The sequence below is a fragment of the Limanda limanda genome, chromosome 13 (genome assembly GCF_963576545.1).
Source record: "Limanda limanda chromosome 13, fLimLim1.1, whole genome shotgun sequence".
In the NCBI taxonomy this organism is placed as follows: domain Eukaryota; kingdom Metazoa; phylum Chordata; class Actinopteri; order Pleuronectiformes; family Pleuronectidae; genus Limanda; species Limanda limanda.
Window position 1 is genome coordinate 14,774,131 of NC_083648.1, and position 23,852 is coordinate 14,797,982.

At 42.7% G+C, this 23,852-nt stretch overlaps 2 protein-coding genes across 2 annotated transcripts; one reads left to right on the top strand and one right to left on the bottom strand.

Annotated features, from left to right (window-relative positions):
* The first annotated feature begins 34 nt into the window (after positions 1-34).
* On the top strand, positions 35-4,391 carry alg3 (ALG3 alpha-1,3- mannosyltransferase). Its single transcript, XM_061084414.1, has 9 exons — positions 35-257; positions 1,148-1,247; positions 1,348-1,495; positions 1,656-1,816; positions 1,953-2,073; positions 2,183-2,388; positions 2,586-2,661; positions 3,126-3,271; positions 3,374-4,391. The coding sequence occupies exons 1-9, from the start codon at positions 77-79 to the stop codon at positions 3,552-3,554; spliced, it is 1,320 nt and encodes a 439-aa protein (XP_060940397.1). The 5' UTR covers positions 35-76; the 3' UTR covers positions 3,555-4,391.
* Positions 4,392-5,221: 830 nt separating this feature from the next.
* vwa5b2 (von Willebrand factor A domain containing 5B2) lies at positions 5,222-17,983 on the bottom strand. The gene is made up of 20 exons (XM_061084902.1): positions 17,845-17,983; positions 16,706-16,921; positions 15,527-15,752; positions 15,239-15,396; positions 14,487-14,618; positions 14,262-14,386; positions 13,994-14,170; positions 12,969-13,079; positions 12,011-12,213; positions 10,928-11,042; positions 10,173-10,358; positions 9,879-10,095; positions 9,486-9,793; positions 8,797-9,034; positions 8,367-8,714; positions 8,140-8,277; positions 7,370-7,492; positions 6,582-6,687; positions 6,045-6,165; positions 5,222-5,950 (listed from the first exon to the last, which is right to left on the bottom strand). The coding sequence occupies exons 1-20, from the start codon at positions 17,981-17,983 to the stop codon at positions 5,222-5,224; spliced, it is 4,116 nt and encodes a 1,371-aa protein (XP_060940885.1).
* Positions 17,984-23,852: the final 5,869 nt, after the last annotated feature.

A 23,852-nucleotide genomic window follows, 5' to 3' on the forward strand; every position in this document is an offset into this window, starting at 1 on the left:
CCAAGCCTGCGCAGGCGCACCACGACCTCCTCCTCCTCTCCTCCACGTCTCTCTGCTGCTCGCTGCACCGCCGAACATGGCAGGAGGTGTGCGGAGGAAGCCCCCTGGCGCCCCGGCCCCTCTGTTGGGGAAGCTCCGGACGCTGTGGCAGGACAAGCACCTGGTCCTGTTCCAGCCGGAGTACACGCTGCTGGTCGTGTCCGTGCTGTGGCTCCTGGAGATCGGCATCAACGTGTGGGTCATCCAGAAAGTGGCGTGTAAGTAGCTGCGCGGCTAGCTAGCACGCTACGGCGCTCACTCGGCTGCCCGGACGGGTCCGAGCGCTAAGTAGCTAGCGTTAGCATGCTTCCCCCCCTCCCACCCAACCCCCAACTTCCACCTGTCAGAGAGAGTTTACTGTCCTTGCATGACCAAAGAGAATCGCCTGCTCTGCGCCGGTGATAATCAGGTTTAATCTCAGTTCTGTGAACTTGTAGTGGCATGATCATTATTCACTTAAAGATCAAATAACATAATCCTGTATTAGTCCGACGATGGGGACATTTGCAATACTACAGCAGCAAGAGTCAAGAATAGGCCTCAGTAAGTAATAATTAGTAACATGCAATAGTAAGTCTAAGGACATTATAAAAAAAGTATAGAAAAATATAAATGGAGTAAAAAATTATCTCAAAATCTCATGTGAGGTATATATCTTTGTTTGCTTTATTTTCTCTCCAAAACCTAAAATTAATCAATGTACAACGACTTAAAAAAGAATCCAGAAAATATTCATAGTTGAGAAGCAGGAGCCAGTGAAAGTTTGACATTCTTAGCATTAGCTGGTCCTCTGTGGCTGCTGTACATGTGCATTGTCCTTAAACTGTATGGACTATTTTTTATTATTTATGTAGAAAATACCTGACATTGTAAAATTCACTGAAATACTAATGAATGAGTGAATTTGTTGACAAACAATCTATTATGTTTAAAGAAGTTGAGTTTGAAGTTCCTATAGCGATCCCATGCAAGTGCATTTAATACAATAACAACTCATTTAGTTGCAGCAACCTTCCTTACAATGTGTCGACGCACGTTACACAAATCAATGTATTTATGTTATCAATGACCAATCAGCCCTAATGATCACTGATCTATATTCTTGCAGACACTGAGATAGACTGGAAAGCCTACATGGAGGAAGTAGAGGGCGTCATCAACGGAACATACGACTACACTGAGCTTAAAGGAGGCACGGGTCCCCTGGTGTAAGTTTCACAGGTCTACAGTTCTGTTGATGCTCCGCCGTGTGTTAAGATGTCATGTGAGTGAAGGATTCTGGGAATAATTAGCACCTTGTGGTTGCAGGTACCCGGCTGGCTTTGTCTACATCTTCACTGCTCTTTACTACATCACCAGCCACGGTGTGAACATACGTCTGGCTCAGTACATCTTCGCTGCTTTCTACCTAATCACGCTACTGCTTGTCTTCAGGATATACAACCGCACTAAGAAGGTCAGTCCGTGGTTGTGTGAAGAATTATTACAGCAATACACCACCAAGTTAGAATATGATGCTGCTAATGTTTATGTAGCCAGTGGATTTATGGTAGACTGTTCTCTTGTAATTTATATTTGTTAGTTGTATAATAAAATGTGTTGCTTTCTTTCTCCAGGTTCCGCCCTACGTGTTCTTCTTTGTGTGTTGCGCCTCCTATAGGATCCACTCCATCTTTGTGCTGCGTCTCTTCAACGACCCAGTGGCCATGATGCTGCTGTTTGCAGCCGTCAACCTCTTCATGGATGGATACTGGACCGTGGGATGTGCCATCTACAGGCAAGTGTGGACTCTTTTCTGCAGCTTCTAGTGAGATCTCTCCCTCTGTTATCCAGGAGTAAAATGTACACAACTTTTTTTTATTATTTGTTACATGAGGAAATTACAACTTAATTTTTCTCTCTCTCTCTGACAGTTTAGCAGTGTCTGTGAAAATGAACGTGCTTCTGTTTGCCCCCGGGCTACTTTTCCTCCTCCTGTCTGAGTTTGGTCTTATCAGGACAATCCCCAAACTTTCTCTGTGCGCGGGAATACAGGTAAATATCCCCTATGAAAACATTCGGTACCATATATATTTGCATAACTATATTTTAATGTTAATTGTCTTCAACATCATCATTTAATGAATCTGTCCTGATTTCACAGTTTTTGCTCGGCCTCCCTTTTCTCATGGAGAATCCCAGTGGTTACGTGAGCAGGGCTTTTGATCTTGGCCGTCAGTTCATGTTTAAGTGGACGGTGAACTGGCGCTTCCTGCCCGAGACGCTCTTCCTGAATCGCAACTTCCATTTACTCCTGCTCGCTGTCCACCTGCTCGCCTTGTTGCTCTTTGCTCTCCGCCGGTGGAAGAGGTGAGAGACTGACTTTCGGTGCAAAGTGCATTGTTGGTTTTATTAGACGGAATAAAATCTTTGCTTACATTTGGGCCAGTTTTAGTTTCACAAGATGGCAGGTATTAGTTCAGTCAGGACTTGATGTCATGGATGCTAATGCTGGGTTTCTAGATATTGAGAATAATAATGTAACTCTGTATTTTCTGTCTTAACAGGCCAGGTGAGAGCATCTTCGATCTTCTCAAGGAGCCCGGCAAGAGGAAAATGCCTCCTCAGGAGAATTCCGTGGATCATATCCTTTTGTTTCGTTTGAATATATTACCATTTGAAGAAAATTGATGAATTGAAGGACACATTGAGATCATCATCAGCATCATTATTACTCACTGTTAAATGTTTCTGAATGATATTCGTGTGAGGGTACAATCACACATACGCAAATGTAGGTGTAGCAAACTTTCACCTGTGCAAGCAAGGGGGCAAATAAAAGGAAAGCAAAGGAAATCGGCAGCGTGGCTTCATGTATAGTTCAGCTTGAGTGAACTTTCACCAGCGGCTTCACAGCTTCAACATTTGTGACCCTACTTAGCTGTTCTAAGCACGTTCTCCTCCTGCCTGCTACAACCCATCCCCTCCTCCAGCGTCTTTCTCTGTTCTTCAATCTACCATTGCCTCAGGAGGCGATTATTATTCAGCTTCATGTGTGAAGGTGCCCTAATTCACTGGCTTCTGTGTCAGACCTTAACAGACATGCACAGATAGTCCTGATTCTGTTCACCTCTAACTTCATCGGCATGTGCTTCAGTCGTTCGTTGCACTACCAGTTCTATGTCTGGTACTTCCACACGCTGCCTTTCCTGCTCTGGAGTGGGGGAGTCAAGAAGCTGGCCCATCTGCTCAGGTAAGAGGAAAGCTTGATGTTGACGAAAAAGTTTCCATTTCGACAAGATCACCAAACCCTCAGCCACAAGTCAATGCTTCCTCTTTCTATCCCTGTGTGTAGGGTCCTGATCCTGGGTCTGATCGAGCTTTCGTGGAACACGTACCCCTCCACCAACGGCAGCTCAGCCGCCCTCCACGTCTGCCACCTCATCATCCTCCTCTGTCTGTGGCTGGCTCCGCCCCTGCAGTCAGCCCCCGAAGAAGACCCACAGGCCAAACCTGTGAAGGACAAATCGCAGTGAGCCACAGCCTGATCGAAGCGGACGTCAGAATACGGTCGAGTCAGCTGCCAACGGCCATCACCCCCCCCCCCCCCCCCCTCTTAGCCCCTCACAACACCGGTGCACGGGGGAGGTCACTGGGGTAGACTGTTTATACGAGGAAAAAAGGAGCAATTTGATGCTTCTCATCTCAGCACGCTGCCAAAAGTGAATGAAGCAAACATGTGGGTGCAGACTGAAGACAGACGCCTACGCGATGAAATGCGATGTAGTCGTGTCTTGCAGTTAAGGAGATGAAAAGTGAAAGAATTCATGGATTCTCAGGTTTCATTGTCAAATACATAATAAGAAGAGAGGAGTACAGTACAAAGAGGAAAATGTGAAATTTTTTGTGTGTGTGAAATGGATTTGTTACATACTATATTTCTACTTAGTTAAAAGTACAGTCACCCATAATTGAACAGGCCTAATTTATTTCCTTTTAGATGCTCTAATATTTTCAAAGTCATTTAATGAGGCACAAATAAGAAAACAAATTGTATTTATGAAAGCAGTATACTGAATTTATTTATTTATATCCCATAGAACTTTTACTAAGAATGTATTTTATATCGGGCAGAAGCTTTTGGCATTTTCACTTGCCACAGTAAATTCTTTATTTTCCACTACAATGCCAAAACTCTTAAAGTAGTGATTTTACACAAGTGTGTACAACACAGCTATTTGTCTAATTTGTTGATTCATCCACTGTTGTGTGTGTGTGTGTGTGTTCCCAAAATTAATCATCGCATATGTAGATTTAATGTGAAAAGTTTGCAGTAGACTGAACATTTTATATTAAACTGAGATACCACTTCACCTTGATGCTGTCTTTTGTTTTCATGGTTTTGTTTCAAATCAAAACAAATAGTTAAATTCCAGCATTTTTTTAATTTCCTATCAATAAGTTCATTATTTAAAGTTATATTTCTGTAGTTTATCAAATAATCATCCTGATGATCAAGTTTCCATGTGACACTCATTAATTATGAAGAAAGAACATACAGACGGGAAGCTTCAACTCATACTAACCAAAGCTCATTCGGGTGATCAAGGCATTCTTGTGATTTCATAAAGCATTTTTATAACAAAAGGCCATGTGTGTGATGTTAGGTAAAGAACATTTTACATTAATATCAGTTCTCACATCAGAAAATCATTCATCCATCCATTCATTATCAATACCACTTATCATTTGAGGTACAAGTGGGTCTGGAGCATGTCCCAGCTGATATGGGCGATTGGCAGGGTACATCCTGGACAGGTCGCCACCGTATTAAAGGGCCAACACACAGAGACAAGGACATCACGCTGACATTCACACCTATGGTCAATTTTAGAGTCTCCAACCCCAATTTGCATGTCTTTTGACTGTGGGCGGACGCCAGAGCACCCAGGCAAACATAGAGAGAACAGTGTTTTGAACGGGTAACCTTGCCTTGAGTTGACTGCTAATCACTGTACCAACCAAAATCTTTCATGTGCAACTGAATATTAAATAGGCCTCGGCACTGGGTTATGATATTAGCTGACCCTGCAGTTAAAATACCAGATACACTTTTCCGTGTTGCCACTTTAGAGTCCGTCACTGATATGAAGTGATTATGCAGATAATAAGATTTGGCTCAGTTCCCTCAGAGGTGATTGTCTCACATGTTGTTGGGGTTGTAACACAGCATGTTCAGTTTGATGTTCTCGTCCCAGTGGCGCAGCAGCAGGAACAGCTGTCTGGCAGCTCCCTTCAGGCCTGCCAGGTCCACTCCCTCAGGCAGTGCCTGACAGCGCAGCCAGAAGTCTGCTTTTGCTGCCACCAGCTCCCACTCCATGAAGTAGCCGGCACAGCGGTGTTCGAGCCAAGCGAGCGCAACAGCTGTGGCCCAGCTAGAGCCCTCCACGTCCTCTAAGGCCAACTGGCAGCTCACTTGGAGGTCAGCTGGATCTACTGAAGAGCCCTCATATACGTCTGTCTCTGATCCGCGACCGCTATCGGCCTGGCCGTACCTCTGACTCTGGTAGAGGCCTTCCTCGAAGCTGGGGAGGTCAGGGTGTGAGGTGACATTGTCTCGGTCAGACAGGTGTCTCCGGCGAAGCCTTGGTTCCAGCATCAGAGGATTGTCGTCTGGAGTGTGGTGGAAGGGAGGTACAGTTTTGGCGAAGACACAGTAGGTAGGAGAGGAGCTAACATTGTGACTGGACGGAGGCTTTGCAGATGTGGATAAAGACGGCGCACTGGGAGATGCACAACGGAAAGGTGGGCTGAGGCTGCGGCGGTGGAGGCTGTATGGTGAAGCCCTTTTGAGGCGGTCCAGGGGGATCTGGACACAGTCTGAGTAGGTCTCTGTCAGCAGAAAAGCTCCTGAAGCCAGCTGCAGATGCACCTGATCAGACCCCACATGGACATAAATTACAAAAGGTGCTTGCATGCTTGTCTGTATTGTATACATGTATACTGTGTGTGTCTACACAGCTCACCAGGGGCAGGTAGTCCGGTGCTGCAGTTTCAGGCGTCTCAGTCTCTGCAGACAAACAGTGAGACTTGAGAGGGACCTGCTTTCCTGATGAGATGGAGGACCTGAATCTGCCCAGGGGAAACCTGGAACAGAAAAGAGGTTTTTTCCAATTCCATTTGGACTTAAATAAAATAAACATCTATTATAGAAAGTACCTTAAGTTCCAAAGAAACATAAACGCAAACACAGTTTGATACTAAAGTTGTAGACCTTCAAAAAGACAAAACCACTGGTGCCCAAGGCAGTGGCGGATTTAGGATTTTTCTAAATCGGAGGCCACCATTTCTTGTTTACTGTTAGCTCATTTCTTTTAAGACAACTGACAGGACATCGGCCTTTCAGGGTCAATCAGAATTCAGCTGGGGCCAGTGCCCCCCTGACCCTGACCCTCTATCCGCCCCTGGCACAAGGGACGAACACCACACATATAAAAACTAGTCAAATTCAACATTCGTGAGTTTCGCTTATATTTGTAATTTATTTGTTTGAGATGTTTTACCTGGATCCAAAGAAGCTTTCCATTGACTTGCTCTCTATGGATCGCTGTGAGCGAGTGCACGAGGTTCCTGATATTGCCGGGGCTGTAGCAGAGTGGCCGCTACCCCCTACACCCGAGACAGCAGCATGGAAAAACACATTAAACAGTATTGTTTCATCAAAACAGTTATAAAGTGATGTGTCCTGGCTGGTTTTTAAAGGCACAGTGCACCCAAAGGACAAAAAAAGATTTGTTTTCTAATAAACAGTAGAGATATTGGATTTAAAGAGGATTTTAGTTGAATAATTAGAACATAAACTATTATTATTAGTGTTATTGTTATTTATTTATGACATTTTCAATGCTATGAGCACCACAAACTAAATTATCTAGGTACGATCCTTCAGAGTCATCAGATATCAGCATGACTAGATATGACTCAAGGTAAAGAAGAATATATGTTGAAGTATTTTTGTAATTTGGGTGAATTAATCCTTTAAGAACTATGTCAGGGAATAGTGATATGTTGGGGAGGGTATTTCTTCTTTTCTTCTTCCATACACACTCAGCTACAGTAGAATTTTCAACTGGCTTTCTGCTAAGACGCCTCTAAACTTTGGACTGCGCTGCACTGGAGGGTGTTTTTTTCATTGAGCAGGTTCGACAGACAGCAATACTTACTAGAGTCCCAGGATGTAAGGCTACATGGTGAGGCAGGAGTGTCACCTCTGTCTGAGAGATACAAAGATTGTTGATGACCTAAAGTCTTGACAACAGAAATGGCTGGTGGTATCATGCCATGTGTTTACCTGTAGAGTTCAAGTTGTCGTCCATCTCCTCACTGTCTCTACTGGAACGCCGTCGGCCCAGACCCACAGAATAGGTCTGCCTGTGGCTATCTGACTGCAAACTCCTGTTCCCCGAATGCATCCCTGCACACACACACACACACACACACACACACACACACACACACACACACACACACACACACACACACACACACACACACACACACACACACACACACACACACACACTTTTTACTACAATGGCGGATCTAGAATTTTTTTTTCTGAGGGGCTATATGTCCAACATCCATGCACAGTTCCTGATACAGTAGCTCTAGCCCTGGAGCTCCTCTAAAGCTGTAGAGCTGTGGGCAAAGCCACACATCATTGAATATATTTAGAAAATTGTTCCTTGATAAAGCCCAATGTGTAGGCCTATACTTAAAAAAAAGCTTGGAAAATGAAATGCTTCAAATTGTTAGTTATATCAGATTGAAAGTACAGGCATTGCAAAGTGGCTGAGACAATAAGTGGTATTGTATGGTGGATTATGGGTGTTCTAGTCTCTATAGAAATCAATAGTGAAGGTACACTGGGGACTCACAAGAGACAGATACATATGGATAATTTAGTCAGAAAACACCTTTCACAGCTCCAAAGAACATTAGACAATCACGATTGCACACGTGTAAGTCTCATGAAATATAAACTAAAATCTTGTGGTTGAGTGCCCCCCCCCCCCCCAAAGTATATAAAATAATTGTTAAAGACAATAACTGGTGGCACACCTGTGTTTTTGACATCCATGCTGTCTGGTAAGCCTTTGTTGGTGTTGCTGTCAGTGGTAGAGAAGGCTGTGTACATGCAGATGATGTTACAGTTCTTGCTGGTCTGGATGGCCTTCATACGGTATCGCTTAGCTGAACCTAAGGAACCATCAGATACAATTACATTATTATTTATATTAGTTGGGAGATAGAACAGGCTGTAGGAGATATCATTAGTAAAACCTCACCATGTCCACTGTCGCTCTCCTTCTCTGCCATCTTCTCAAAGTCTCTTATAACTGAGCGAGCTGTCAGTTGGTGAATGATCTCCTCCCACGGTTCTTCCCCTCTTTCTTCTTCCCCTCCTCCTCCTCCATCTCCCTCAGCTCCTCCTGGTGTCTCCTGGCCCTCAGGGTTCCAGAGGTGCCCCAGGTCAACACTGACCTCCCAGGACACAGGCCTGCCGCCGAGCATGCCGTGAATGAGCGAGCGGCACTGACCTGGAGGTGTGTCCTCCAGGTGAACTGCAGAGAAGAGGTACTCCGGATCTGTGAAGCTGTCCCAGTCCAAAGGAGAGGCGGGGAACAGGAGTCCATCTGAGGGTGACAGAGTGAGCAATAGAAATTTGATGGAGGAAGAATATGAAGCATAATTCTGTTTTTCTCAGTAGCGTCTTACTGGAGTCAGTGAGGCTTCTGCGGGACAGTGTCCCTCCTGATGGGGGCTTCGTCTCCCCGTCACTTTCGTCCAGCCTCCCTCCCAGCGTCTGGTCGAAGGAGACCCTCTCCAGAGCTCTCCTCAGGCGATGCATCTCCAGCTCGCCTTGGGGGGACGAGAAACTTCGTGCCGCCATAGTTGAACGAGCCAAAGCTTTTTGTCTCCTACGAGGTTCCTCACCCCCATCCAGGCGCACGGTCTGGTTGTAGGACAGGGAAAGTGATGCAAGTATGAAAAGCAGAGCAGACTTTCTCAACAAAATAAAAATATAAGAAACAGCATTGTGTATAAAAAGCCTCAAATTTCTTAGATTGCAGTTTATTCCACTTCTGCAAGTGGGGAAACATGTGTTTTGTGTCATCAGTTAGTTGTAAATGGACCAAGTGCATCAAAACGCTTTTTGGTTCTGATTCTTTTGATGTTAGCGTTTTCTGGCACGGTTTCTATTTGTGAAATTTTGAAACTTCGGGAGTTGTCCTGGAATTTCTACCCACAAAAAGAAAATTCTATTAATTTAGACGACCAATAGTTCAGTGTCAATATTTTCCAATCAAACTATTTTAAAGTGCTGGTCTCGATATCTTTCCACGGCCTAAGTTGTGTGACTACAGAGAAGTTCATTTGTGTGAATCTGTTACACTAAATCTCACCTTCTTTGCTCCATTATCAGGGGTTTCAAGGGAGAGGTTTTGTTGCCATGCAGCGTCGGCCCACCGAGACAAGGACGATCTCTTATCCAGAGGCGGGATCCTCTCAAGGCCTTGGGGTAAAGACCCTGTGTCCAGCAGGGAGTCAGAGGACTGAGGGTCGGGCAGAAACGCCGCCCCTGCTGAGTGGGACTGTGTCTGTAGACTACGCTCACTGCTGAGAGAGCAGCGAGTGAGAACGTACTGCTCCTGGATGTAAGAGCTGTCCTGGATCCTCCTCCTCACATCACTGGACCTTTTGAGCTCCAAACCTGGCAAGGAGAAAGGCCAGTTGTTAACCACGTGGACAGAAAGTGACCAGCAGGCAAATTAATGCTCCACAGATGTGTGACTGACCTGGGCTGGGGCCAGGGTCTGTGTCTTTGGCACAGGAGAACTCAGTGGAGATTTCTCTGGAGATCTCCCTCAGTGCCTCCTCCAGGTCGGCTCCTTCTGCACACGTCACCACAGGCATTAGTTCGGATGCCGAGGGAGGCGAGTGCTCATCATTTGATTGGCCGAAAACCGAACCAGTGGAGCCTCGGTGCACACTTTCATAGCCTCGTCCTTGAGTCTGTAAAATAAGACACTTAAATTAGAAATGCACCGAAAGATACAAAGACTGACTTTAAAAGAAATACAGCTGTGTACCTCAGTCTTTTTGAATTTGAAACCTGTCATATCGTACAGGGTGCAATATCCGATGAGACGATTCCCAGTGTAGAGTGGAGGGATTTCATTGGGTGAAAGAAGGGCCTCCATGTTGTCTGGCAGGTACCAGTCAATCCGAACGTCAGTCAGCACCGGTTCGAAGGCCTTTTTCAGAGACTTGATAAACTGAGGAGGGAAATTGGACACAATATTCTTTTTTACCTTTACACTTTAAAGTTGTAATGATGGAGGAAATATTAAGGTTGTTTAATTAGGTATGGTACCAATTTTAATGTAAATATTTAAACCAAAAAAGTGAAAACCAAAAAGTAAAAGTACTCAGTATACTTTATAGGGAACTAACTTAAGTGACCAATATATATTGTTGTGTATTACACTATTTCTTAAAACAGATTCATCTTTGTACTAAATGGGGTATGTTTCTGATGTAGCAGGTTAAGGTGGAACTAGTTTCTATGATATTCCCGTAAGTAATTCAGTGGTTCCCAACAAAAGGTCCCATGATAAATCTGAGGGGTCATGAAAAACATATAATATATAATATTCTGTGTTATTATTATCTTTACCCAAAGCATTTATTTATTTTTCATACACAAATATAACTTGTAGTCACTCACTTTTCACCACTGCTAATGCAACACAATATGATTATTTTTGTTCAGTACGGTTATGCCAATAACTGTTATCCACTTCACATTTTTTCCAGTAGGTGTCAGCCTTGCAGCGCTACTGACCTTGGGCTGGAGTCTCTCCTCATCAGCTAAGAACTCCGTGGTGCCGCCTGACAACTTGGCGACGCCCTGCAGGAGTCGCCTGCAGGCTCGAGGACCCAGGCCCAGGCCGAAGCATCTGCAGAGAGGGGAAATAATATGTATACTTAAAATGTTCAATCACACACCCTGTGGCTGCACCGTACGTGAAGCATGTCTTTTTCTCTCACTTGGATTTCTGGGATTGGAACTCGGACCCTAACCCTGATGGCCTACAGAGGCTTCCATATGTCCCAGCATATAGAACATTCAGGTGTGTTCAGACTGGTGTTGGGGCTCTCAACGGAATCACAAGCCATTTGGCTGATTGAGAGTTTGATTGAGACATTGTGTGTGGTCTCTGAAAATGTCTGGACGGTTATACATACACTGATTGAACATTATAGATATGAAAACAGAAAACCAATATACCACAACTCAAAGAGAGCTGTGGAGCTGTAGACTGTAGTTAGATGGCAACGTAATTTGCATTCGCTGAAATTAGATGAATCACAAGAGATGGATTTTATACAGGACAGCCAAAATTCAGTGGAGAAAGTCAGACGTACAAGAGAATACTAATGAAGGATAAATAGAGTTATTGTGCAGTGCTGGAGGGCCTGGGGGAAACCAGAGGGGCGTGACTCTCACTGCAGAGGAGAGCACTTAACGGGATTACTGGGCGTGGCTGAAAGATACCTCAGCCCTTTCTTTTCTTTCTTTCACAGCGCTTTGCTCTCAATTTTTCAAGATCATAGTTTGCTTGTGTCCCTCTCTCCTCCCTCTCGCTGTCCCCATCCTCTTGCCTCTCCTCCCCCACATTGTGTCTCTGTCATATTCATCTGCCCATCCTGCCTGCACTCAGCGGACTCCATTCCTCTCTGCTTCCCTGTCAGCCTCAGTGATCTAATGTCTGATTACATGGCAGCCATAGGATAAATATTTGCTAGCTAGTTGTTTGAGTAAACATCCCTCATGTGTGATGATGACATCCTCCTATAACCTCTCTGTCCTGTTTTGCACAGATGATTTCCATGTTTTAAACAGATTGGTTTCAGGGCTTCGTACCTGCCAGCACACGTGTTTCTGCGGACCAGCTCCAGCACTTTGGCCACATTACCAATGGACCCATCTGTGATGATGAAGACCTGGCGAGGATAGGAGCGCTGCATGGGCTGCTGGTACACCCAGGACAGTGCCCCCAGGAGGTTGGTGCCTCGCATGTCGGCTCTCATCCTTTGGACATATTCATAGGCCTGCATGAGAGTGACCTGTGTGCAACGAGGAAAGCAGAGATGCAATCAGAGCTACAGTAGCGGTGATGGGAGGAGCGCTCGTCGGAGAGAACACCTGTCCAACTGCATGATGCTGCCTGTGCAAACATCACCCGTGTTGTTCGAGACAAATTCACTGTTTGATATCAGATGCCCCAATTACCTCGCGAGGGTAGCAAAGAATTTAATCAGCGCTCCTCTAATAAAGCGAGAGCAAACACACACACACATTAGCACCTGCCCTGAAACTGCCACAAATCACACTGTGGACAAACACACGGCTGACAGGAGCGGAGATGGAGGGACATCTCCTGCCTCCGTTAAAGTGCATGAAAGGTCACCATATGGCGAGGAGTATGTGCAAAGACTGTTTGTTCTCGCGGCCCCTGGTCTGGATAAAACCTGATACTCTGCTACTAAGGCAACCCAACGAACTGACCTATGCCTGATTAGAGAGGGGACAAAATAGAACACATGGTTGAACAACATGGTGGAAAAACATCTGCCTTCACGAAACATGAGCCAAATGCCCCATGTAGTATCTTTAACTGGAAACACACATGTAAATGTTGCAATTACGTAATATACAAGTTTATTTAGGTGAAGACGGTTTCAGATTAATCTCCGTGGTGAGAGCTACAGTTGATGTTGATGTAAATGTTGCGATTACGTAATATACAAGTTTATTTAGGTGAAGACGGTTTCAGATTAATCTCTATGGTGAGAGCTACAGGTGATGGTGTGAAGCTCACATCAGTGCAGAGCTTGCTGGAGGTGAACAGGGGCTTGATGTTGGTGCCAAAGCCCACGATGTTGAGAATGGTGCCGGAGGGGAGACTCTTCAGTGCCACCACCATGGCTTCCTGTGGACCGAGAAGGAATATTCAATCTATGCACCTAAATCTAAAAAACTAAGCTTGTTTCATTTCATGTATTTATTAATGTTATAGAGACAGTGCTTGTTAATCAGACAAAATCCATAAATAAGCCAGAGTGATGTTTGTCCCTAGCCAGTTTTTACAAGGCATTTAAAAATAATAAACTAATGACCTATCTTATATAATTACAAATATCTATGGATATTACATGTGGATTACACATACCATCAAACCAAACTATTCAATTGAAAGTACTACTATAGAGGATGGAAAAAAAATTCAAAAGGTATGAACAAGCATATACATGAATCAATGCTGGAATAATTAATCAAATGTATAAATAAATACAGTTTGATATGGAATGTATGTATTTCTACATTCATCTTTATAATAATTATTACATAAATGTTGAAATGAATGAATGAATGAATATATAAACGCTGAAGTAAATAAATGTAGAAATGAATTAATAAATAAGAAATACAGAAAAGGCCTTTTTCATTGCAAACTATTTTTTATCTTTTCATTTATGTATTTAACAATTAATTTCTTAATTTATTTATATACTAACTTACACATTTGCTTATTAACTAATACTTCTCTAATTTTATTGTCCTTCATACACTACGGCCAATAATAAGAAAAAGTATAACCCATGATTAAAATACATTATAAAAATCTACCAATACAATGCAACACTCTGATACAATAAAAAGTCACAGATACTTATGTAAACTAAAGTTATAGTGGATTAATTACACATGACCTGAATAGTAAGTGGCTCTGACTGAGGCTCTGCTGCACAACCCAGACCCCTCTGATGTTTACCCCTGCTGTCCTCTTGCATTACAATCTGACTCTGGTTCCTTTGTGTGTGTTTCATCCTGGCTGCGGCTCACCTTAACACGATGGATGTTGGTGCCACTCATGCTGCCGCTGCGGTCCACGAGGAACAGCAGCTCTCTGGTGGCCTTGTGCAGCTCCAGAGGTTCACGCAGCAAGTCAGGACAGAAGTTGAGCATCAGGACGGGGCTGCTCAGAATGTCCTTGTGGTGCCGCTTCCTCACAAACTCCAGCTGCAAGTGAAGCATAAGAATGGCAGCTTTTAGCACACAGGGCAGATAAACGTGTGAAATGTGAAAAACAAATCAGAGAGGATGCACCCACCTTCCTCTCGGGCTCTGAATCTTTGCGGATGCAGCGGATGAAATCCCGACGGGAACAAATCAGCTGCTCATACTGGCTGAAGGAGAGTCTGCCTCTCTCTAAGATGACCAGTGGGCTGTGAGGTTCTGTGAAAGGGTTTCAAGGTGAAAGATTTCTGAATAACGAACTGAAACTGACCCAAAGAGAAAGTACAGTCATTTTAGTGGATAAGTTGCCATTGCTCACCACTGAGGTGCAGAATGATCTCTATGTGTCTGTCATATGGATGCTTCTGAGCCAAGGTGATGTAGGTGGCTGAGGCACTTTGGGCGCTGGGGTCTGCATCTGCCCTCAGAGCGTGAGTGGGGCTCTCCAGCCCTGCAAATCGGTTAAGGAAGAAAACAAGAAAGGCAAATAAATATATGTTTGTCTATGATTATTCTCTCATTTAAAATGTTTTAACACCAGTCATATATATCATAAAGAAAGTTTGGTGTGTTACTTTCCCTTTCTACCACACACGCCAGTTGAGTACAGATTCATTATTATTTATTGTTTTCACACTGATCTATTTGTTGGTTTTATTCGTTTGTCAACAGGATCCCTAGACAGATCCCCACAAAATCTAATGGAAGGATAAATTATGGGTCAGGTAAGAACCAATACAATTTTGGTCTAGACCTAGATCAGGGAAACGGATCCACACATTTATTTTGTCACCTTCTTTAACATTTCAAAATGGTGCATTTTGACATTTCCGCTGACTTCCCAGGGACACATTGATTAATTTTGATGAAAAAGAAGGTCAACTGATATCTATGAGTGTGAGGTGTTGGTGCAGCTTGATTTAATTTAAGATGACTGTTGGGTCTTCGCGAATGTATGCGCACTACTGAGTGCAATTCAAGTTGTAGTATGAGATCCACTATTCTAACATTTCACAATGGCTGTGTCGAGATCCACTGAGTCAATCTTATTTGGGAGGACAGGCAGAGTACCGGCCAGCAGGCAGGCCCCTCTGACAAGCAGCTGGAAGTTGAGCTCATAAGGTGCCAGGTTGGCAGCTGGACTGGTGAAGATGGCGTGGGCACACTGCTGCTCGGAGTCCAGCACCCGGTCCTGTTTTCCTGAGGTGGCACCAAAACAGCTGGTTGCTCTAAGGAGGGCAGTGATGTAGATCATTTAGTACAAAATTATACAGCAGTCAGTTTATAATACGTATCATTTATTAAATGAGAGAGTGTCAGGTCGAATAGTGTAGCCACATGTAGTGGTGACATAAATACCCAGTTTCTTCTAATTTCCCCCCAATTTCACTCTTGCTCTGGGTCATCTGGCCAGTGACGATAGGAGTCAGTAATGAGGGGTAGACGATGTGGATCGCTCCATTTTCTAACGTGGGGAGTTCGAGTGTGGTGCTTATGATAACGGACACTATATCCATGGGGGCGATGAGCCCTGTGCCCACGATGAAGGTGGTTCTCTCAAGGTCTTCGTCCAGGATGAGATGCCCTAAAATAACATGCACTCGGTTACTTAGATGACGAAACAATGGAAACAGACAGAAAAGCAAATAGACTCTTGTCATTAAAAGTGAACATGCTAAATCTGCAACAAATTCCATGTCCATGGTTTCACTGTTCCTACTAAAATACTATGCATTTCAGGCTGATTAATGTCTGTGCTATAAGTGAACACTGGTTCATCATTAGGCAGACGGCCAAAGCTCTTTGCCTCCCTTGTCTGTCCTTTCTATCGTCAGTGAGGCTAACTCAGGACAGAGCTGGGACTTACTGCAGCTGCACTGAAAAAATAAAATGTATCATCAACTCTGAAAAAACACCTAAATTGACAAAGCATCAAGTTTTTTTTCTTAATGAAAGTTAGCAATTGTGTTAATTTATTTGTTGTAAGTTTAACAAATGTAATTCATTGGATAGTTAACAATGGGGGTTCTTTTTTAGAGTTGATCCAACGATTGTCTTTTTTTCAGTGTGTATTATGTGTACATGCTACGACCAGATCATTATAGTGATCGCAAAAAGTCCACAACAGTTAAACCAGTGGTTTAAATTATTTGTGTATTTTTTTTAACTACAAACAACATACAAGTCTCCCCAGCTTTGATTTTCTGACCTAAAAGCTAAATCACTGATTATTGATTTTTCAAGAATATTTCAAGTACATAGAAGTCTATGCATTCATCCATTTAGATATTCCTCATCAGTGAATAATGTCTGCTCCCAGTATCCATAAATGTAATAGGCTGATTACTTCTCAATAACTGTTAGACTTATTTATTAGTCAGCTAGCTGAGGAAATAGGCAGCCCAGAAATGCCAATGTTCAAAATGAATGTGTGTCTAATTTCTTATTTTTTGAAGCTTATAGAATCATATTAGATGAATATACGGCCACTTCATAACACAATTGCCTTCACTGCATTCCTCTGTCCTCCCTCCTTACCGTTGGTGCACTGAATGTCGTGGCTGGAGCCGCCACAGCAGCCCCACTCCCGGCCATTCCCGCAGTGGCCCTCAAGACCAGATGAAGGGCAGCAATCCAAACAGCAGTCCTTCAGCTTCCCTCGGCTCTGTATCTGGACGGCCACCAGTCGACCCGCAATGGAAGCCTCGAAGTCCACCACAACCTCCCTCTCCCCGAGAGGGTACACGAACACCCCTACACGCACATGACCGAAAATGTTTAACAAATAAAACAAAGGATTTCATGCTTCACTTTAGAAACTGATTGAACTACATGACATGCTGCAAGTTCAACAGATTCTAAAAGTCTGCCTTGCTTCTGACTTTCTTGAAGTTTTTTAATTGTTGTCGCTTTGGACAGAAGCTTTCACCAAATGTGTTAAATATATTTGCTAACGTGCCAGCATAGCAGTCTTATTTATTTTGGTAGTAACTAAACTTTTTTAGGTTCTTCTTAAAACTTTTGTTTTTCTTGTCTTAGTAATCTTATGATGAGTGTATCTAGAGACCATCTTTTTCGTTTCTTCAAAGCAAAGACTTGTATGGGGGGGATTTGATTCAGGAAAATAGTTCCAGCTGTCAGCTATCCCTTTGCCTAAAGTGTATGTTGAACTGATTCTTCCTTCGAGAGTTAAAATGACCGAGGCTGGTCCTCTGGGGTCAGTTTTTGACTTCACATTTAGTGATCTAAAGTACATTTTTCCAAAATTTGTTCTGAATGTTGCATGTTTTTTGACATCTTGTTATATCTTCAGGTAAAGCCAGTGATGCTTTACACTAAATTGTGTACATTACGACATAATCAATAAATCAAAGTGCAATCTATTCCTTTACAGATGATACTGAGCTGTCAGTTGAAAATACTGGAGCCTTAACTGAAGCTGACAACTGTTTTGAGGATAACTGGTTAACTGCTAATGGGGCATTTTTGGGGTTCAGTGTCCTGCCCAAGGATACCTTGGCTTAGGGACTGAAGCTTCACAGGATCAAATCACCAACCTTGTGCCTTCTAGATGACCCACTCTACCTCCTGAGCCACCACCGCCCAATACAATTCATCTCAAAATACAGTTGCTGAGGTTATAACCTGTTCCAAGAGGGAATCACCCCCCTACTCACCATCTACAGACTCTACGTCAGCGTTGGCATAAGTGAGGTTAGCGGTGATGCCCAGGGAGCAGCCGTTGGCGCAGGACTTGATGCAGGAGGCCTTGAGCAGCAGTGGTTCCCATGAAGAGCGGTTTCTCAGTCCCACCATCTTTTCAGGGACACGGACAAGCCTCTACTGCGCCGGCTGCATGAGAACACAGGCACAGAGACCAGTGACAGGAACGGGAAAATGTGAGTGTGCATTTTAATTCTCTCAGTGCACAATCACAACGATCTTTGTAAATTAATAGTTTTACCGAAGAAACAAAAGGGAACAAATTAGACCTGAGATTTTGGTGCATTGCATGAAAAGATTTCTAAATGTCCATTGGATTTTCATTTCTCTGCATATGTGCCTCCTGGATTTATACTTACATGTACATATCAGCCCTTGGACATATAACCTAAGCTATCTCTTCAGGCTCTTAGCAACCAGCTTTGGTAGTTTGAGTGTTCCAGGCCTGGTCAATCATTAACATTACAGGTCAGCGCTTACTAAACAATGCAATGTGCCTAACATATGCAATCAGAGTCTGTATGGAAACATGGGTTTAAGATTGTCTTACTCCTATTTATCTGCACCCTTCTCTGCATGAGCTGGAAGGTCAGGAACATTACTCAGTGTATTCTAAACTATAGAAGAACATAAACTTATTAACAAACTAATGTCAGCTTCCTTAATAGATTATATACAGTAGCTGCAACAAGCTGTTCGATGCAACAATTCTTCATGATTTAATAACTTTAAGTGCAGCATGTGTAAAGAGCACGTCTCCGTGAACGGCAGACTGCATGAAGCTGTGTGTGTTTGCATGCCTGTGTGTTTGTGTACACATGCATGTGGCCATTTGTGTGCATGTCCACATGTGTTTGCTGTGATCCAGGTAATAGTCCTCTCACATCTACCTCTCTAACAAGATCAACAGCCTCCATCTGGTTCCCGTGCTCCCGACTCATAACAGGCAAATAAATGCCTGGTTTGTAAAAGTCGGGCAAACTGATGCTGTCAGAATACACACAAAAGGCAGAGAAGACATATGGCTGAGAATAAGTTGCATATTACATATGAGTTAGTCATGTGTGTGTGACATACAGTACATATGCACATGCTGACCTTGGAAAGTTCAGCCTGGAGCTCGAATGCAGATACTGAACCCCAGCATGCACAAACACATTGTGGTGAATGTCAAAGCAGTTATCATTGATTTAAAGCACTAAAACTAAATCCAAGTCTTAGAAAGTAAAGATTCTTCCTCTGCAAGGTTTAATTATTCTGTCTGGCTCTTTGCAGCACTGGCCAACACTGCAGCCTACAAGTACAAGCTCCAGATAACAAGCAACAATAATCGTCCACTTACTGTACTGTTCAGTGCAGCACGTCTGTGTCCAGTCCCCGCATCACTCCACCATCACATCTACTCACAGGTTTCCCAATGACACCGGCGGTAGGAGTTGTCCTGCAAATGCTGCTCTCTCTCCTCCTTCTCTGTCTGTCTCTCTCCAGCAGTCACGCTACAATGAAAACAATAATAATCAGAGTTAAATATATGGACCCTACTCATGGAGTATAAAACAATATCCATGATTAACTTCAGCTACTTGCACTAAAAGATTATTTATTAAGACACCCAACAATTATCTGGAGTTATTACGAGAAATTAATTTTCAGTATCGGGCTATTAGTTTGTAGGGAATTAAAACGTCCTGGAAATGATTAATCACCATCATGCAGCTCTGCGCTAACCTATATTTCCTGTTAAGTGAAATGGTATCCGCTTACCTGCTCTGACCTGGACCACAGAGCTGATCACAAACTGTGCTCCTCAACCTGATGCTCAGGCTACAGCACACATTGGTAAGTGAGGCAGAGCCTGCTTTTCATCCAGACAATTGGCTGTGATGGTAGCAGCACCATAATTCATGGCTAATGGCTCGGCCAGAGAGAGGAGGAGGAGGAGGAGGAGGAGGAGGAGGAGGAGGAGGAGGAGGAGGAGGAGGAGGAGGAGGACTGGTGCTCTGCCTCTCCCAACAGGTCGCTCAGAAAGCAGGCGTGGGGAGGTGAGACGAAAGAAGCAGATGCTTTTCATCTTCTTCTACCACACACTTGTAAAACTACATACAAAAAAATAGTGAGAACAAAAGGAGTGGCAAGAAAGAAGTGGCTCATTATTTATTACTATTATTTAATTTTTGTGTTATTTTTCTATTATTAAAATATAATAATTATTACTTTTTTGCTTCAAATAAAAATAAAAGCAAAAGCAAATTGTATTAATAGAGATGAATTTCTCACAAATATTACTAATGATTTACTTTTTTTATTCAAGCATATATATATCAATATTAGATTATATTAATTATATTAGATTATAGTTGAATAATCCAATAAAAAGGTGATGAATTATTATTATATATCATTCAATTTCCCTGCACTTGTTATATGAGAAATTTGTATAGCTTTGAATGTAGTAAGTGCTATTTGGCTTCCTTCAGGTGACACAGACAAGGCGGTAGGGGTGACACAAAGAAATATAAATAAATATAAAATACAAATTTTTTAATCATAACATTATAACTAAAAAAAAGTACCTGTATCCACCAAGGACACAATATTAGTTTTTGACTGCAGTGTGTGTGTGTGTGTGTGTGTGTGTGTGTGTGTGTGTGTGTGTGTGTGTGTGTGTGTGTGTGTGTGTGTGTGTGTGTGTGTGTGTGTGTGTGTGTGTGTGTGTGTGTGTGTGTGTGCGTGCGTGCGTGTGTGTGTGTTGACAGACAGAGATGAAAAGGGAGCAAGAGGAGTCAGAAAGAAGAAAACCCTGTTTTGATATTTCAGCTCTGCAGCACTCTACAGTTTGTTTTGATGCTGAGTGCTGTTGTGCTGTTGTGCTGTTGAGACTAAAGATTTTATCGTGTCATGTGTTGTATCATATTCTTCATATCACACATCTCTAACATGCTCATTAAATTAGTCAAGTGTTTGCTTGATACAAGTTATGTATACATAAAACGGTCAAACTATAACACATTTCTTTATTCGGGTTTGACAACCACATCATAAAACTCCTGTGTGTGTCTTTGTGTGTGTGTGCGAGTGTGTGAGAGAGAGAGAGAGAGAGCGAGAGAGAGAGAGAGAGAGCGAGAGAGAGAGAGAGAGAGAGAGAGAGAGAGAGAGAGAGAGAGAGAGAGAGAGAGAGAGAGAGAGAGATAGAGAGAGTTCAGTTCAGTTCTTGTCAGGGTCCCATGCTGCCTCCATGTGGCCCTTTCTCTTTTGTTTGGTCTCTTTTCAAGTCAAGTCAAATGAGTCATTCACATTCATCACCTTTAAAAAAAATGTCCTAGTGCCGACAGTTTGTATTTGTACATAATTTATTTTTTTCGGCCCTTTTTGAAAGCACTGATGACTTATTTCTCATTGTACCTTAATATATTGTTATTTGGTGCTCAAAATTTAACAGAACTGAATACATTTTTATTTTATTTTATTCTTTTGTGAAGCACTTTGTAACCTTGTTTAGATAAGTGCTTTACTGAAGTTTTACTAGGCCAATAATACACTTAAATAAAGGGTAAAAGGGTATTGTTGCTGCAAAACTTAGGTTAATGGGCCACAATATTAGCTACTGAGCAAATAAACGCTTGTAAAATCACATAAAATTTAATTTGCTGATATTGAACAGTACAAATAACCCATTAAAGTTCAACTGATTTTACAGAAATCCTGTTTTCTACTAAAGCATGACCTTAATAAGCCCCTGCTATTATTTTCTCTCTTACTCTGTTTATAAATGCATTAAATATTGTAAACTCAGATCATGCAGTAAGGACATCATTAGTCCCAGCAGTAGATGGTAATTCTCTACTAGACGAACCCGCAGTTCTACTTAATAGAAGTTTCATGACTGTGACACTAGATGTCAGCCTTCCCCTGTCAGCTGCAGCACGTTCATTACAGACTGGAGTCACTCTGTGAGGTTTCTTCTTTTTCTCCCCCAGCTGCCTGGTGGTCTAGACAGCTAGACAGGAGCTAGACAGTATATCAACCAATACTTCTGTCAATACCAAAAGCTCTAGATTGAAATCTACAGTTAGACCAGAGGTACAACTACTTTCTTGGCCAGTTTCGTTATAAGTTACACAGAATTATGTGACATTCTTATTACAGTCTGGTTCAGGCAGTATGATGGAAGAGTGGTGAGCAGGTTTCTCATGTTCGAATCCTTGCCTATCTGGGCCCTTTCTGTATAAATGTTGTAAGCTCTCCCCTTGTCTGCGTCGTTTTTCTTTTTCTCTTTTCTCCGGCTTCATCCCACAGTCCAAACCCTTGCAGATTCAACAAATAGACAGAGTTCACATCGTCGACTGAAATGTACCACAGCACTAAGAGAAATTTTACAGAGGGTCCTCCTTCCTTGCAGGTGAGGGACATGCATGTGCAGATATGTTCTATTATATCTACTGCTGGCTACTCAAAAAGTAAAGCTACACCAAGTTCAGACATACAACCAACCTCGTATCACTGGACATCACAGCATCATGCCGATGCTCAGACACCCCACCCCATTGTTTTCGTTCATAATTAATCACTTGCATACACCATCTCAGCCCTGTTACAAATTTGAATGTAATTTAGTTTTTAAATGATAATTATCTGCTTTTTTCAGCTTGGTTTTGCCTCACGCCTCTTTAGAGGGAATTACACCAACTGTCGCTATCTAATAAACATAAAGCATTTTATCTCTAAACAAAGGGCCTGTGTGGAAAATATCTGTGTTTCCTCATCAGCCTAATCAACCATATCATCATTACCATTCTATTTAGGAAGAATGGATATTTCATTATTGAACAGTTGGTGATTAATGTGCTTTTAATGGCAGTTAATGTGACTGTTGAGGTCATAATAGATCTAATTAACAACATGTCTAACAATGACCCAATACAGGCCTGCATGTGCAGATGAGCTGCTTCTGCTTGACTATTGTCGGGGGGTTCAAGTGTCTGTCTGTGCTGAAATGTTGGGAACCTCTTCTCCCTTGCGTACCCCACTGACCTAGATTTCAATTGTTTTCTGCCTGAGACAATGGATGGAAATGGTTTCATAACTGAACACAATACCTGGGTGTTGTTCTACACGATTGTTGTTCAGGTTCTCATTGTGGTGTGATTTTGTGCTGAGCGTTGTGGGTTTTCTTTATGTAACCTGCTGGAGCGGCCTACCGGTGACGGGCCAGTTCAGCCCACACTAAATTACTTGTAGACGCTTCAACAGATGATTGTGCATTCACATGAGTTTCTGCCGTCCGGCTTGTCCAATCGCTGCTGTTTCAAACACATCACATGTCCCACATGGGCTTTGAGAAATGGTACCAACCTTTCTTACATCAAACATTATGGTCCGTCGTCGTTTGATACTTTACATTTTTAACCAGTAAAGTGATGAGTAATATTGAAAATCAAGGACAAACTCACAGACAGTTTGGTAACTTATATTTATCTGCCACCAAAAACCAAACCATCAACATTGCTATGATCTTCTCATCTGTCACTGACTATTTAAAGTCCTCCCATCTGCTGGGAAGGTTTTGAATGTAATGATAATCTGTGCAGAATGCTTCAGCAACAAAAGCCTTTGTCTTAACACTCTTCAAGCTATTGTAATTATGTTGCATAAACCCTCAAATCATATCTAACTGTTACAAATGCAGCATCACCCAGTATGTCTTTAACTTGACAAGCTTCTTTATGCTTGACGAGACCTGTTGGGTTTACTTCCATGAAACGCACAGTGTTACTTTCATGAAACATACAGTTTAGTAGTGTAAATCTTGTGCAGTAACAAAGGAGATCATAACCATGTCCTGACTCACTTACCGATTGTTCTTTAAATTTAGGTTTAGTTTTTAGTTTACTTTCATACACCACAAACCTACACCAACATTTCCCCAGACACTAAATTGTGAGGAAAGTGTGTATAATCCTTA

Bases quoted from the DNA above. Each gene is read 5' to 3' on its own strand.
- vwa5b2 (XM_061084902.1), bottom strand. From the start codon at position 17,983: ATGGTGGGACTGAGAAACCGCTCTTCATGGGAACCACTGCTGCTCAAG. The intron at 12,214-12,968 runs GTGAGCTTCACA...CGTTGCACACAG, and splicing joins CCAGCAAGCTCTGCACTGAT to GTCACTCTCATGCAGGCCTA. The intron at 5,951-6,044 runs GTGAGCTGTGTA...GGGTCTGATCAG, and splicing joins CACCGGACTACCTGCCCCTG to GTGCATCTGCAGCTGGCTTC.
- alg3 (XM_061084414.1), top strand. From the start codon at position 77: ATGGCAGGAGGTGTGCGGAGGAAGCCCCCTGGCGCCCCGGCCCCTCTG. The intron at 2,074-2,182 runs GTAAATATCCCC...CTGATTTCACAG, and splicing joins CTCTGTGCGCGGGAATACAG to TTTTTGCTCGGCCTCCCTTT. The intron at 2,389-2,585 runs GTGAGAGACTGA...CTGTCTTAACAG, and splicing joins GCTCTCCGCCGGTGGAAGAG to GCCAGGTGAGAGCATCTTCG.